At 37.2% G+C, this 17,289-nt stretch overlaps 2 protein-coding genes across 2 annotated transcripts; one reads left to right on the plus strand and one right to left on the minus strand.

Annotated features, from left to right (window-relative positions):
* The first annotated feature begins 3,476 nt into the window (after positions 1-3,476).
* Positions 3,477-12,482, plus strand: LOC133721975 (uncharacterized). The gene is made up of 13 exons (XM_062148757.1): positions 3,477-3,944; positions 4,183-4,262; positions 4,583-4,666; positions 4,798-5,091; positions 6,221-6,360; positions 7,100-7,187; positions 7,461-7,643; positions 8,084-8,245; positions 9,016-9,209; positions 10,469-10,619; positions 11,010-11,175; positions 11,764-11,927; positions 12,058-12,482. The coding sequence occupies exons 1-12, from the start codon at positions 3,548-3,550 to the stop codon at positions 11,829-11,831; spliced, it is 2,007 nt and encodes a 668-aa protein (XP_062004741.1). The 5' UTR covers positions 3,477-3,547; the 3' UTR covers positions 11,832-11,927; positions 12,058-12,482.
* An 866-nt stretch (positions 12,483-13,348) lies between these two features.
* LOC133721976 (non-specific lipid-transfer protein 2-like) lies at positions 13,349-14,185 on the minus strand. Its single transcript, XM_062148758.1, has 2 exons — positions 14,049-14,185; positions 13,349-13,904 (listed from the first exon to the last, which is right to left on the minus strand). The coding sequence occupies exon 2, from the start codon at positions 13,855-13,857 to the stop codon at positions 13,513-13,515; it is 345 nt and encodes a 114-aa protein (XP_062004742.1). The 5' UTR covers positions 13,858-13,904; positions 14,049-14,185; the 3' UTR covers positions 13,349-13,512.
* Between the last annotated feature and the right edge of the window lie 3,104 nt (positions 14,186-17,289).

Consider the following 17,289-nt stretch of genomic DNA (forward strand, 5'->3'; position numbering starts at 1 on the left):
GAATTCAGTTACTCAAATCAAGTGGCTCTAAACCACGGAGCGCGTTTGCGATTAGATTGAAACGCTCACTATATGGATTGAAACAATCCGGACGGATGTGGTATAACCGTCTAAGTGACTACTTGATTGGAAAGGGATATGTCAACAATGAACTATGCCCATGTGTGTTCATAAAAAGGACAAGTTCCGGATTTGCAATAGTAGAGGTTTATGTCGATGACATGAACATAATTGGCACCCTTAAAGAGTTGAGGGAAACCGCTGAACACTTGAAATCCGAGTTTGAGATGAAAGATCTTGGGAAAACACGGTTTTGCCTCGGTTTAGAACTTGAGCACCGTAGAGATGGTATCCTGATTCATCAATCAGCTTATACCCAAAAGATGCTTAGGCGTTTTAACACTGGCAAGGTTAAGCCTTCAAGCACCCCAATGGTCGTCCGTAGTCTTGATCTAAGGAAGGATCAATTTCGTCCAAAAGATGACGATGAAAAATTGCTAGAGGCAGAAGTGCCCTACCTAAGTGCAATAGGCGCATTATTGTACTTAGCACAATGCACAAGACATGATATCTCATTCGCTGTGAACTTGCTAGCTAGATATAGCTCTGCGCCAACACGTCGCCATTGGACTAGTGTTAAAGATATCTTTCGATACCTAAGTGGTACGATCGATATGGGCTTGTTCTATCCCTACAGAGAAAACATGGATTCGGACCCATCAAGTGCCAGGGACGCCACACATGGTGGATTGCGTTCCCTCTCCCCATCCCAAAACGATATAAGTGTTTTGGAAGGTTTTGCTGATGCTGGGTACCTCTCTGACCCACACAAAGGTCGCTCCCAAACTGGTTACACCATGGGAAAGACCGCGATATCTTGGAGGTCTACAAAGCAGACCTTAGTCGCTACCTCTTTGAATCATGCAGAGATTATTGCTCTTCACGAAGCAGTTTGTGAATGCATATGGCTTTGATCCATAGTTACGCATATTGGAAGCAATTGTGGTTTGAAGTCTACCAAAGATGAGCCAACAAGCATTTATGAGGATAATGCTGCTTGCATTGAACAAATGAAGCAAGGCTACATCAAAGACGATAATACCAAGCACATATCGCCTAAATTCTTCTACAATCAGCAACAACAGAAGCTCCACAAGATCAAAGTGAACCAGGTTCGATCTGAGGACAATGCGGCAGACTTGTTTACTAAGTCATTGCCCAAATCCACGTTCGAGAAACATGTGGCAAGAATTGGCTTGCGGAAATTATCTGTACTCCCATGATAGTAGTCATCAGGGGAAGGCGCAGACATCAGGGGGAGATGTCTATATGTTCGTCTCGAAACATGAAGGGTGTGTTGTGCTCTTTTTCCCCTTCGACCGAGGTTATTTTTGTCCCACTGGGTTTTTGTTACTCGGCAAGGTTTTTAACGAAGCAACAAGAGAAGCACCGCATTTGGGCAACACAAGGGGGAGTGTTCAAGTAAACCCTAATTTGTGTTTGGCCCAAACTCTAGGTTACTTGACCTAGTGGTAATAGGGTTAAATTAGAAGGATCTAGATTCCTATTCAATGTACGATTACTTTCCTGGTATGATTAAGATTCTATGCATTGTAATCCTCTATATAAAGAGGCCCTTATTATCAATAAGAATACACAACGAATTTCTCTCAATTTCAGTTTCTCTACAACAAAAATAGATTTTTATTAAGAAAATTAAAAAAAAAAGTAATTCCACAACCCCCACTTTTCTCTCCCACTATTTTCTCCCTGCAATAACTACCACTAAATCTATTTTTTCTGCAATAACTACCCATTTTTCTATTTAAAAAAAAAACAAAAACAAAAATTTTATCGTACACATGCAGAGCTCTGCATGTGTGATTAAAGACTAGTATGTATATATATATATAAGATCCTATCCAGAGCGAGGCCTCGCTCTAAAATTAAAGTGCGCTTTTAGAGTTTATGATAACTTTTCGGTCACATATCCACATCTTGACCGTTCAGTTTTTAGGTACTAATGTATAGATCATCTCTGCAAAATTTCAGCCAAATTGATGGTCGTTAAGGTATTGATAACTGCCTTAAAGCTAGTACGGATCAGGTTGGACATATTCAGTTCGTCCATTTGGTTTTGTTTGGCTCCAATTTTGTTGCAGCTGGTCAACAGTCTCTTTTCTGCACGGGCGTGCTAGCACCGTTCGGGTGCGGTCGTCGGGGGTGTCCTTTGACCTGACTTCTTTCAAGTGATTGTGGACGAGGAGAGCACCAACCTCGTCGTGAGATTCTTTGTGCCTCGTGGCGAGGACTTTTGCTGAGCTTCTTCAAAATCACAATCGATACTCGATGTTGTAGATCGAGCAGAGCGAGAACTACTAGGAAGTGAGGAGAACTTGTTAAAGCGTGACTTTAGCTTGGCTGGAAGGTTTGGTAGCACTAACAGTCGGCTCGTGAGGAGACTAGGACTGGAGTATGACTACCGGTAAGAGAAGGAGAGGGTTGCTCTAGAGAGGCTTGGATAATCTTAGAGATTGTTGTTGTGAATTGTGTATCTAAGTGTTTCATTGTAACCTCTATTTTGATATAGTGGTTGGGCCGGAAACGCTGCTGGACCTCTTACAGGTCCAGTTTTCCAGTTTTGCTTCTATAGAAAATTGGATTGATTGTTTGAAGGCCTTCCACTCAAAACTAGCTCTGGCACTCTTCATAAGAAATAATCCTTGGGCTTTCTAGATCTAATCTGGAAAGTTTTAGCTCATTTCGATTTCGTTTGGTTAGTCTGCCGCCCCTCCTTCCTTGTTTAGCTCGATTTCTCCTAGCCGAAGTAGGAAAATGTGCTAAAGTTGACTTTTCATGCTTTCATGCTTCCATGCTTCCATAGTAGGCTTTATTTAGCCTCTAAATATATATTTCGAACTTGTCGACAATATATAACTTGAGCCACTGACATTAGCTCAATTTCTCCAAAACGTGCCTTGTCAGGCCAACATGCTCATTTTGGGTCCAAACAGGTTTAAGCGATTTTAAGATCATCAATTTGGCTAAAATTTTGCAAAGTAATACCTAAAAACTGAACGGTCGAGATGTGGATATGAGACCGAAAAATGATCCTAAAATCTAACATTGCACTTTAATTTCTGAGCGAGACCTTGCTCTGGATAAATATTATATATATAAAGATGTTTATTTAGTGGATGAGTATGGTGTATTGAATGAGGATAGTTTAGGATGTTCGGGGTTGTGTTTCTAGTAAAATGTTAGATATTCATCTATTAACTTTTCTATTTTAATATTTTACTAGAAACACAATCCTGCTTGTAACATTTTAAAATAATTATGAAGTAGGAGATGTATTGTAATATTTTACAACATGTGAATAAAACTTCCCATACCAGAATCCTAAATATAAAAAATAAAAATAAAAAACTATTATTAAATAAATAAACAATAATGATAATGATAAACCTGAGGAAGCACAGAGGGAGCGGAAGTGGATAAAACCTCGGAGGTTTTAAGCGCCAAATTCCGAGAGAGAGACTTAAAAATGGCAGCTGCTGCTGAGCTCTTCTTGTCTTACAGCGGAGGCGGAGGCGGAGGCGGAGGAACCACCGCTCTGTCCAAAACCCTATCTCTTGTTTCTTCCCCATTTCCCAGATCAATTCTTCATCTTCTCCGCACCACTCCCTCCTCCCCTTCCCTTTCCCTTTCCCTTTCCCTTTCCCACCACCACGCTTCTCGTCTTCCTCTCCGCTTGCTCTCCGCCACTGATCATCTCGACGTTTCCCTAACAGACGACGACGACGAAGAACAAGAACTAGAACCAGAAGCAGAAGCAGAAGCAGAAGAGTCCGACGTCGATTTGGACCTCGACGCCCTCGAACAAGACGCCTTTCTCGCCGTCCGAGACTTCTCTTCATCTCTCTCCAACCAGCTCACAATCGGTGCCTCTCTCTCCCTGCTTATTCATGCTTCGCTACTCCTACTAGTCTTCTTACACATTGAAATCCACTTCCAAAATTTCAAAGGAACAATGATGCTTTTCAATACTTGTTCTTATTCACCTAATTGAATTCTGTGGTGGCCTGAATTTCTCCATTTTGTGACTCAGTTATCAATGTCTCTGCATTTTGTGGTTCTCTCTATCTGATGTCTGTTGCATCTATTTTTATTGGTTTTCAGAAGATGAGAAAACTGATCAAGAGGCACTCGGCCGAAACCGGAGCCGGAGGAGGCAGAAAACTCCAATCAAAAATAAAACTGTAAGTCAGCAAATGATGGTGCTATCCTGCTCAGATTATATTTTACTGCTGTAAATACTGAAATCACAAAGCCTACTGTCCTACAAAATGAATCTTGGGGATCACTAAAATCAGGATAACTTATAAGATTGGCATCATTGTTATTAGTTAATAAGATGTCATGAACAAGTATATACATCAATTCTGTATGCTTGGTTTTACTTTTGGCAAAGGAGTTTCTAAAATGCAATTCGACTGTTATTTTTCAAATTCTGTAAGTTGGGATGAAGGAGAATCTGAGAAGATTCATAGTCTCTAAATCATGTGAATTTCATTTGCAGATCCCTGATCATCTTCTTCCAAGAGTTGCAATTGTTGGAAGACCGAATGTTGGTAAATCAGCATTATTCAATCGACTTGTCTCGGTACTTAATCGGAATCTGGTCTTCTACTTTCTAATTAGCATCATTACATTCTCGGTGCAGTTTGATCTTCTAATGTATTTGTGGCTATGGTTTTAATTCTGTAACTTCACTTGTATTGAGATGTATTGCAGGGGAACAAGGCAATTGTAGTTGATGAACCAGGGGTTACTAGGGATCGTCTGTATGGTAGATCCTTTTGGGGGGACTTTGAATTTATGGTGGTCGATACTGGTGGTGTTCTTACAGTTTCAAAGTCACAGGCCAACGTCATGGAAGAACTGGCCATTTCAACAACCATTGGTATGGATGGAATTCCACTTGCCTCCAGAGAGGCAGCGGTTGCAAGGATGCCCTCAATGATTGAGAAACAAGCTACTGCAGCTGTTGAAGAGTCATCTGTCATTATTTTTCTTGTTGATGGCCAGGTACAGTTTTTGATAAATGCTTGTTGGATCATCTTCAATGTGCTTCTTGTCTCTGCAATATGCTTATGCATTATTGGTTAGATGAAATTTTTCATTAGTAGAATTGGTCTTCACACTGTAGGTGCTTTGTTCTTCTGACATGATAAGACAGATTGAAGTAGAAGTTCTTTGACCCAAAGTGATTATAAGATTCTTGAAGAATTACTAAAATATGATGCAAGCTCCATAGTGATATGTACGGTTCATGGAGAGGTTAGAGTAGGGAGCGTCCTGGATTAGTGAAAAAAGGCCTTCCTGTGGCATTTGAGGATGCACATATGTAGAAACATCAGACAGATGCTGCAAAACTTGGAGCCTGATATTAGATAAATATGAAATGACAAGAACATATGACAAAGACGCATATGTATATACATATTACATTTATCAAACATTAGTAATATTAAACAACATTTTATTGCAGAAACTGTAATATTATCACTACATGTTTTTTTGTTTTTATTTTTTATTTTATGGACAGACCTACTAAGCTCTCCATATGCGTCTTTGTCAAATATGTCCTATAGTGTGATTCATCTCATCTGGTAGACACGTTGAATTGAATGCAATTTGTTTCTGCTTGAGGGTGTACATCTGATTATGATGGAATAATCTGCATGCTACTTGTATTTTTGCATTCCAATTTTTTTGTTTGTAATAACACTGCATATAAGGTGGAAAGATATGATTCTAGAAACTGTTTTGTTTTCAATTCTTTTGATACCCTTAACTCCCTCAAACCCACTTTGCAGACCTGGGCTGGAACCCAGGGCCTCCTGTCAAACCCTACAATATTAAGGAGACAAGGAACTCTAGAAAATAGCTGGATAGGTAGCCTGAGGTGATTCAAATCGAGTCCCAGACTACATGGAAGCAAAAATGGCCCTGAACATTCCACGAAATCCTCTCTGGGTCAAAATTTTGTTTTCAGTTAGTTTAATACTTTTTCTCATCATAATGATAACCATTTCTCAGTAATGAGTTTATTTATATTGTATTTGACTGTGTTTAGTGAAGTTTGTGGCCTCGAAAAGAGTTTGGTTTATAAGTTGAAGATAATACTGAAATAAGGTTTGCAATGGTGAAACAGGCTGGTCTAACTGCGGCTGATGAGGAAATTTCAGATTGGCTACGTAGGAACTTCTCAGATAAGTACATCATTCTTGCAGTCAACAAATGTGAATCTCCACGTAAAGGAGTCATGCAAGCATCAGAGTTTTGGTCCTTGGGGTGAGTTGAACAATCTAGTCAAGGGAGTCTGGTCTTCAATTTGTAGCAATCTGTTAATCTAGAGAGTCCTGCATTCAATATTGAACAAGTCCCTAATTTGTGAAGTGATAGTTCATCAAATCTTATTTCCATTGTTTTTATTTTGTATTTTATTTTCCCCCAAATTGTACTTTCTGAAGAATGCTTAGTACTAATGATTTTCTTTAAAAAGAGAGGGCGGATGTGCCCTTACCTCGTAATTGGTGTATCTTGTGCACATAGAAGTGCGGAAAAGTGGTATTTTTTTTACCAGTCCTTGAGTAAGCTGATATTGTTGAAGGGAGAGAAAGTGGATTGGGTTGATACTGAAGGCCATTTAACTTTGTAAGTGAAAGGGGGGAACAAATAAGATCTTTGTAGATTATAAAGGGTGGGGGTATAGGTGTTTAAACTTTTGTATGGTTCCTTGTTATATAATATTGTAGAGTGCAGGAAGCTGTTATTTAGTTTTGTTATTTCCCCTGTTTTAATCTAATAATAGCTGTTTAATTGTGGTATCTGATGTATTCTTGAGGTTCATTTCTTATCCATTTTCATTTATTTGAGTTGGTGCTGGTAAATGTTCCCGTCTTTCTAAAACAAAATAACAATAAAGATAAAACATTTATAGCTATTTGCCTATTTTTACTCAGATAGATATATAGGGTAGTTTATATAAAAATATTAATGTACAGTACGTATGCTTTTGGTTGGTGGCTAGGTTTTCGCCGCTTCCTATATCTGCTATATCTGGAACTGGAACCGGAGAGCTTCTCGATCTTGTGTGTTCAGGCCTAAAAAAGATTGAGGTATATTAGTCATCTAATTTTTACTGACTTTGTGAATGCTGAACTTTTAATTGGTAGTTGACATAACTTTAGCATCCTGTATTCCATTCTTAAGTGGTATTTTAGCTAGGTATTTGTTTGAGCATAGATGCTAGTTAATTTTTCACTCAATAGCATGATTCCTGCTTTTTACTTGACTTGGTGCTTCTGGTCATTTATCAAAGTCCAAGAAGCTATCTTTTGAATATTTTGATTTCAATATGATAAAATTTATTATGTTTCTATCATATGCAGGATCCTGATGATTTTGCTGAACAAGAAGATTATGTTCCTGCAATTGCAATTGTTGGTCGACCAAATGTTGGTAAAAGTAGCATTTTGAACGCGTTGGTTGGAGAGGACAGGACAATTGTTAGCCCAGTCAGTGGAACTACTCGCGATGCTATTGATATTGAATTCACTGGACCAGATGAACAGGTTTGATTGGTTTTCAATTCTCCATTCTACTGTTTCATAAAGACATGAGAAATTTTTCTAGTAATTTATGTAGAGAGATGTCTAAGAATGTAACTCTTTATAGATAAACCGTAATATGGAAATCCTATTGGCTCCCTATCATTTTTGTTTTCCTTGTCCCATTTCAGTCTCTTCCCCCCTTCTCCCAATTTTTTCCCGCATCATCAAGGTTGGAAGCACGAAAGTATTAGGCTCTAATCAATAGTTATTCCTGTGTTGACTCATTTACAGCCTGAAAATGGACTTAGCCTGTTGTTGGTTTATATTCTTGAAATATAATTGGACAACTGTTGATTAGTTGTCTGTTTATATTCTTCTGTTTTGTTTTCTTAAGAAAATGTTTAATTCCCTTGCATGATGTCAAGATAAAACCTTACAATTGCAACAATTTGTTTTTGTAGAAGTTCCGGCTTATTGACACTGCCGGAATCAGAAGAAAAGCCGTTGTTGCTTCATCAGGTAGTGTGACGGAGGCTTTATCGGTTAATCGAGCATTTCGTGCCATTCGCCGTTCTGATGTTGTGGCTCTTGTCATTGAGGCCATGGCTTGTATCACAGAACAGGTACTTAGGCTATTGTCTTTTCTGGATTTATTGTTTCTGTAGTGCTGTGAAGAACAAGAACTTGCCAACACTTAATGCCTGCACTCGGTGCTGGGGGAAACAAACTAAGTTGTATGGTTCAAAAACATATTTCTAAAATAGGAATTATACATATAAGTTGTATTAATGTGTTTTATATGCCTGACATGTAGACGTGTACATATATGATCAATATTAATCACATGTGTGCTTAACAAAAAAGCTATCAAAAAGATCTATGATCAAATTGAGTTCACCTTCTAGCTTTTATATTAGTTTCAACAAACCACTATGTTGGGATTTGAATTTGGGTATCTAAAATTGCAAGCCCTGCTTGTTTACTGTCAAAGTATGTAATATTTGATAAATTGATCTGCTTTATGTAATGAAAATATAATAATGACATGTGATATACTTTACTGAAAGAAAGCAATTAAGGTTGTCATTTGTTAGAATGCAATCTGCTACCCAGGGGTTATATTTTTTCTTTTCTATTTTATTTTCTGAAGTCCAATTTTCATGAAGGCTCTTGATGGCAAAGAAATGCAAATTCCAACTATATATTTGATCAAATTCAGTTAAAGTATCTCATTTAAGAGTGAGCCATAGTGAATAAAGAATCTTGAAACTTTTTTTCTTTATAAATAATTCTTTATTTAGAAAATTTACCTGTTAACTTCTTTAGAGAATGGCATCTTGGTCGTCACAAGAAGATTTCTTCTAACTATATTTTGTCTGCATGAATCTCCTAGGATTGCAAGATTGCTGAAAGGATAGAAAGAGAAGGGAAAGGTTGCCTGATAGTTGTAAACAAATGGGACACTATACCAAATAAAAACCAGCAGACTGCAACATACTACGAGCAGGATGTTAGGGAAAAGCTTCGTATTCTCGATTGGGCGCCGGTTGTATATTCAACTGCACTAGCTGGTCGTAGTGTTGATAAGTATGTTCTTTACTATCTCTTTTTGGCTTAACTTGCAGCATATTTGGATTGTTTACCTAACTTCATGTATGTGAAGAAACCCATATTCTTGATTGATAATTTGATATCGACATATATACACACTCATCAAAAGTGAAGGGCTAAAGAGTATATTTTGTTTTAGTTACCAATTTGTTGTTTGCTGATATTTGGCATCAAGTTGAAAATTCTGGGTTCCTAGATATTGTTGCTTTATTCTGAAATGTGAATTGAACATCTATATGTTCTCATAGGATACTGATACATGGGCATGTTTTCTACAATAATATGGAGTGGAAATTTAAATTATAGTTCTCTATAGTGTTACTTTTTTAAGAGTGAAAAGTTTCCCTGATTTGAAAAATAAGGATAACAGCAATGAAAAACTACGGAAATTTCATTGCTGTTCTCTTCTAAAAGAAAATTCATTTTCTGGTTAATGCTTTTGTGTAGGCCACATACGGCCCATGCCAATAGCAGACTTGCACAAATGGACATGAATTTGCTTGTGGACTTGTTTACTGATGCTTGTTTGTGCCAATCATTTTTAAGAGCTATACCTGGTTTCAAGCAATGAAAGCTTTCTGATTTTAGCTATTGGATGTTTATGTTGTTATTTATTGTTCTCATCTAGAGTTTCAAGCAACTTCCCGAAATAGCTTATGCGTCATGCTGTGGACTTTTAAACCAAAGAAAAAAAGGTACAGAAGGGCGTTTTGGATACCGAGAAATAAAAATGTTACTTCTGATGTAGTGCAACATTAATGAACATCTGCCAACTACTGTGTTCCATAGGAAGATCCAAGAGTTCTGACCCAAAATTTGTGTCTCATGATAACTTATATGCCTGATCTTTGGGTGACAAATAAATGCTGGGGGTCAGTGAACCACTTGTTAAAAAAAAAATTATAATTTTCTTGATTGATAGATGAATGGTTTGTTTGGATCATTGAATCACTTTGTGGGGGCCTCACATGCTCTCGCTGTAGTTGCTTCAATTTGAGGGGGCGGTTGTGTAATGTGTATGAATACTATATAAGGGCATACCCCTACACACACACACACACATGTATATATAGAACCAGACTCACCGTATTTGAAAAAATGCATTACTGAAATGTACAAGTAATTTATCAATAATTCTCTTTCAAACCCTTGTAAACCCCAAGAAATGCATTTTATAGTTCACATGTGTTGGTCAGAGGCTACTGATTAATGGCAGTACTTTATTCTTCGTTTAGAATTATCATGGCTGCTAGCACTGTTGAGAAAGAACGGTCAAGAAGGCTTACGACTGCTGTGGTAAATCAAGTGGTACAGGAGGCACTAGCTTTTAAATCACCACCTAGGACACGAGGTGGCAAAAGAGGACGTATTTATTACAGCACTCAGGTATGTGCTTTACACTGCAAACAGCAATCATGTTACCAGTTTTCTGTATTTGTATTATCTTGCAGTTCTTGCCCAAAGGCGCTCTTGTCTCTAATTATAAATTCATTTTGTTAGGAATCTTCTAGATATAGATGCCAATATACTTTTGAGATTTGTTCTTTTAATGGATGAAATCATAATCTCTTCAGACTTGAAAAAAAATGAAATTTTGACTATGCTATTAACTTTTGGATGATTCAGTTCTCAGACCAAAGAAAAAGAAGAGGGATTCACTACCTTCGTTTTTGGCATTATAAAAAAATTGCATGTGATCAAATAACAAACGTATTCAACTTTTCATAGGAGATTAGGAACATTGCAATATTGTGTATTTACTCTATCCATTTGCAGGCTGCTATAAGGCCACCAACATTTGTATTCTTTGTTAATGATGCGAAACTTTTCCCTGAAACTTATCGTCGCTATATGGAGAAGCAACTGCGTTCAGATGCTGGGTTTGCGGGTACTCCAATTCGCCTTTTATGGAGCAACAGGAGGAAGACAGAAAGAGATGAAGGTCAGTTCTCATCTTGTCTATTAAACATATACCCTGCAGTCATGAGCGCATTAGCATATAATCAATCAGTATTTCTTTTTGGGAGATGGAAAGATGTTTGCGGCTTCATATGGTCTATCTGTGATCATGTGTGCCATAGTTTTTAACAAAATTGTGCTTCATGCTTGCATCTGTTTGCACAAATAAGCAAATGAGGATAACTTTAGGGTACCTAGTCAACCCGGAGCAGGGGCTGACTACCCCAGGCTTTGAATAGAAGGAGGCCCTATAATATATGTGCAGATAAAGTCATCCTCTGCACATAATAAGTATTTAAACAGCTGCCTATGTTACCAACTTGGTAAATAGTGCTGTCTGTATCAAATATTAAAACAGCCCCTTTCTATTGCACTAAAATTTCTTAGGACGAACTCTCATGCTCATGTTATGTATTGATGCGTATGCAAAACTTGTTTGTACCACTTTCGTGTTTCCCCAATTTTTGGTGATGATTTCTCATGAACCCTGGACTATCTTGCCTTCATGAATTTTCAATATTCTTGATGTTTGGATGCCCAAGATCAATTTAAAGGAGCCCTATGTTTACAGGGAGAGCTACAACAAGGACAAAAGGGAATCTTGTGCCACGTGACAAAAAATTGGAATTAGCTACATGAAGATGGGGAATGTTTAGGTATCTCTGAACCGGTGACTAGTTTTGTTGTGCATGCCGTACGTCCTAGTTATCAGACATTGAAGATAACCATGTAAAAGTGAGTAAGTTTATCAATTCTATCAATTAATCATTAATTTTTTTTTTCCTGTTAATGACCAAAATCTGCATTTGCATTTTGGTTGGCCGGTGGATAATTCCTGATATATATAAATTATGACTTGTCATAGGTTTGACTGATTATACATAATATTTGGCTGAGGTTGGGCGAAAATTTTAAGCTGGATCATGTGCAAGCCATGTTAAAGTCAGGGATTTGCAGTACGAAAAGATCATCTCAAGCTTTTTTATGGAAGATGATCACTTTCTGGAATTTTAAGTGGTTGGCATGAACATGTTATGATAACGTGGACCACAGTTTCAGGTCTCTGCCTTTGTTTTCAAATGTTAATGCTCACTTGAAGTAACAAGAAGTTGTTTCTAGTAGAAATCAGCAGCTGCAGTTTTGGGAAAGGGGATGAACCCATTCCGGTGACTGAGTAGGGTGATGGAAAACCACCATAAGATAATACTTTCCTTTGTGCCATCAGATGAATGGGCAACTGTTTTGAAATGCCTCAAAAGGACTTCAATCTATGCAATTTTTTGCCCCTAATATGAATTTCAAACCGTATACATATATAATATTAGCTCATGTTTTTTAATCTAAAAACAGGACTACGGAAAATTTACACAATAGAATTAAATTAAGAGGAACAAGAAAAAGAAGGTAAAGTATGTTTATTGGCTTTTAAGGAGTGTTGCTAACAACTACAACCGACTTGTGCGAGTTCTCAATTTACAACATACAGCAAAAAGAAGACCATCGATATGGTGAGCTATTTCCTTCCAAGTTAATTCCCTCTCTCTGCTAGCCAAGCTTCCTCTGACAGTTTAGGTTTGGGGTGTTGTCGTGGCTTTGTTTTGTAGTTCTGTTTCTTCCATTGAAAAAGAGTTAATGGAAAATATGAGAAATAAATACCAAAAAAAAAGAAAGAAAGAAGAAATTGCAGGTCACAAGCATGTGGTAACTGGTAAGAACAAATGCCCACATCTTCTCTCCTTATAATCCAGGACATTATAGATGCCAAACCAGAAAGATTTCGAAGAATGGAATTCTCTGAACCTTCAAACAGAAAGGGAGCACAACCAACTATAAATATGCCTGAAGATGATGACGGATAAACGTGAACGTACCTATCATTCTTTCCTCCAAAGCACAACCCACCAACAAATACCTTCTCTCTCAATTAAGTCTCAACTGTATATGCTAAAACCGTATCTACCTAAATCTTTACAAGTTCTTGTCACTTCTCCAGAGGGCGTCAACTTTGACGGAGATTTAAGAAATAAGATAAATTGATACTTTAAATCGTGGTAATTATATATCCTAATGATAGTCCATTCATCATAAACAAGCGCAAGCAAAAAAAAAAAAAAAAACAGAAACTATTAATTTGAAAAGCACACTACAAATGAATGTAAAAGTAAAACAACATATCACAACTCCACAAGTAAGTGCAGATGCATTAGTTTATTACAAGTAGTTGATAGTAGCAGTACGAGTAATGATGAACATTATGATCGAATGGATCATTCTTATTACTTAGTTATATGTAGTTATAACTATTATGATAATAAAGCCCTTAACAGCGAGGGTACTGAACACCACAGTTGGCAGAGAGTTTTTCGGCGTTGGGACCGGTGACATATTGCTTGAAGGCTGGGTTCTTGATGTATCCACAAAGGCATGGAATCTGCTCCTTGAGCTTCTGGCAGCAGGTGCTCGACGGCTTCGAACCATGCTGGATTGGATCTAAACATGGACTCAACTGCACCGGATCGCATGTCGTATCTGCCTCAGCTGCCTGGTGTGCAAGCTCCGGTACTCGGCCTCCTGCGACCATCACCAAGTCTGTAGTGGCACTACTCATGAAGATGATGAATACAAGTACCAAAACCGACACGCCGCTGCTAGTTGACAACTTCATCTTCTTCTTCTGTCGATCTATATTACAATCAGAGAAATGGAAGCTAGCTGTAATGCAAAACAGAGAAGGATTAACTGAGATATGTATACTAGGGGAGCCACCCCACAGTTTATATAGACTTAAGATTGCCTTGCGTGAGTAAAATGACTAGGTAAACCAAACCATAATAGAGAGAAGGTAAAACGTCTTACTGTCTTGCAGTTTTCATGCATTGAAATCTTTGCGCAATTAAAGAAGTTAGTGATGCATGCATGGAAGAACTTCTACATTGCTAAATGGAGGAGGATGGTAGCGTCTACTCTACTGTCATGCCATATTCTCAGACTTAAAGACAGAATGCGATGGCGGATTTTGTGATCCCCCCGAAGAAAAGAGTCCTCCATGTCACGTGACTCCAAAACCATAACAGCTTGGAAACTATCAGAATTGAGTAATGCCAAACCATCTTTATTAAGTTTCGACGACGCGATTGTGAGATTTGTTTACTTGCTTTTTTCTGGTTGGTGGTGACTTGTAATACATTGTGATCTACGCAGTGCGTAGGACCTTGGAAACTATCAGAATTGAGTAATAATGCCAAACCCATCTTTATTAAGTTTCGACGAACCTGTTGTGAGATTTAAAGCTTTTTCTCGTTGGTGGTGACTTACAATACATTATGATATATGACCTACAAACAATTAATCGCCTTACTGATGAAAAAAAAAACATAAAATAAAATTGTGATTTTTCATGTGTTATCTAAGAATTAGGTCAAGTGATGACGGATGGAAATTTTTATCTTAAAAATCGACCCAGACTCGCTGGTTCTTTCTAGGATTTTTATCCAAAATTTCAATTCGGTCTAACTAGGACCAAAATTAAGAAAAGTAGGTCTTTCACCACCTACGAGAAAATGTTCTAACGGATCAAACATGACAGAAAGGTACTGTTGCTGTGTTGCACATTTATTTTCTCTCTATGAATGTCTACATATATTATTATAGACTTGACCACGGAGAATCCTAAAATTCGGCTAACTCCAAATTTCCCAATTCTCTCTTCGGAGAACCCGAACTCTAAAAGCCCAATTCTCTCATTTCTTTTTTCAGCAACTTTGTTTTTTAGTCGATTGTTTACAATGACAACTCTCCCGCACTTGCTTGAAAAACTAATTTGCATTGATGCGAGTCTCTTTAGTAAGTTTGCCCCACTACTTTAGAATAGGGTAGGATAAATCTATACTAGGATAGGATAGGGCTTTTGTGGTATAATGAAAAAAAAAAAAAATCCACAAATAAGGCTCAAACGAGTAAAACTAGGGAGTAATAATAAGGGACACAAGCTTTTTTATGATGGAACTCCTATGTGCATTTATCATCTCCTAGGTGCCACACTTAATCAACAAAAACGCTTTAAGAGGTCTAAAAGTGAGGTCTAGTATCAGGGTTTATATAATGCACGTTGAATCAAAGTAGTAACGAAGGTGAAATTATAATGAGATCAACAATATATTCATCGTCAAAAAGTATTGAGTTAAAATATTAATTAGACGGGAAGAAATATTTCGTTTCAAAAGTTCACAAGGATAAATATATATGAATCTCTATTCATTCTAGCATGCTTTTCTGTATGGTATCGAAGTTATAATGCATATGAATCAATCACGATATAGAAGGTCATTAATCAAAGAATTAAATTTAGATCTAAAAGATGTTTAATTTCCTCTTAACGCCAAAGTTAAAGCTTAGTTCTCATCATTGCATTAGAAGGTATTACTAAGATTCAAAATAAACAAACAAAAACAAACAAGACTCTTCTTTTTTATTCTTATCTTTTTCATCTTCTTCTTTTTTTCAATGTACTATTTCGCTATGAAAGTTTAGTCTGTGAATTTTGTGTCACCGACTTGTCAAAAACTTGTTGGTTTTTATTGTATTTTCTATTTATATTTAAAGAGTTAAAACTATCATAGCTGACATTATTTTAAATAGTACAAAATACTGTTTACTCCCTATACTTATAGAGAGAGAAAAAAATAAATAATAAAAAAAAGTAAGTGAGGGTATAATAGTCAATTTAGCATGAAAAGAATGCCACATCAGCAAGATAACAGAGTTTTTGACGGAGAATTGATGGCAATGACCAATTGAGTGAAATTAGAGAGTTTAGGGAGTTTTTAGATGAAATTGAAATGTCAATGATTGAAACGTCGACTCCCTATAAGTATAGGGAGTAAACAGTATTTTGTCCTTTTAAATAATATCAAAAGTTATCTGTTTTGGTTTTTCAAGAGTCATGTTATTTTGAACAGGTATGAAGGGTCTTTTAAAGCTTGAACTCTTTAGACAAGGTTCATTACTCTCTTCTTTCCCTTGTTCTTCACCTTCTTTTATTGACATCTACATAGTAGAAAATAATATTTCAATTCAGGGTTAATTCAATGATTCTATTCATCCCACAATGGGGGTATATATATATACAAGTACAAAGGAGACAATCTAATAGGAAACAATATTTCCATAATTACAGGATATCCTAATTACATACAGATTTACAGCAATTCTACACTCCCCCTCATTGGTGCATAGATGTCTATCATGCCCAACTTGCCAACCGAGCTGTCAAATATCTTCCTGGACACTCCTTTAGTAAGAACATCAGCTAATTGCTCCTCTGAGTTTACAAATGGAAAGCGCATAACCTTTCTGTCAAGATTTTCTTTGATAAAATGACGGTCAACCTCCACATGCTTTGTTCTATCACATGCTGAACTGGATTATGTGCAATCTCAATGACAGCTGTATTATCACAATGCAAATCCATAGGCTTTTTAAGCTTGTAACCCAGGTCTTTCAAGACATTGCGAATCCACAACATTTCACAGACTCCATGTGCCATACCTCGGAATTCAGCTTATGCAATTGATCTGGCAACGACTTTTTGCTTTTTACTGCGCCAAGTGACAAGGTTCCCTCCAACAAAAGTGAAGTACCCAGATGTAGAATGTATGTCAGTTTTATCACCAGCCCAATCTGCATATGTGTACCCAACAACTTCCAATTCATCTTTTTTTCTGAAACAGTAACCCTTTACCTGGCGCCATCTTCAAGTACCTCAAAATACGAAAGACTGCATCCATATGCTCTTCACTAGGACAATGCATAAATTGACTAACAACACTCACAACATAAGCAATATCAGGTCTTGTATGTGAAAGATAAATCAACCTTCCTACAAGACGTTGATACCTCACTTTATCAGTTGGAACTTGATCAGGATAGATAGCAAGTCCGTGATTCATCTTAATGGGTGTCTCGATGGGTTTGCAGTCCAGCATCCCCGTTTCAGCAAGTAAATCAAGAACATATTTCCTCTGTGAAAGTGAAATCCCCTTCTTAGACCTTGCAACTTCAATACCCAAAAAATACTTCAGTTGTCCCACATCCTTCA

This window comes from Rosa rugosa, chromosome 7 (genome assembly GCF_958449725.1).
Source record: "Rosa rugosa chromosome 7, drRosRugo1.1, whole genome shotgun sequence".
Taxonomy (NCBI): Eukaryota; Viridiplantae; Streptophyta; class Magnoliopsida; order Rosales; family Rosaceae; genus Rosa; species Rosa rugosa.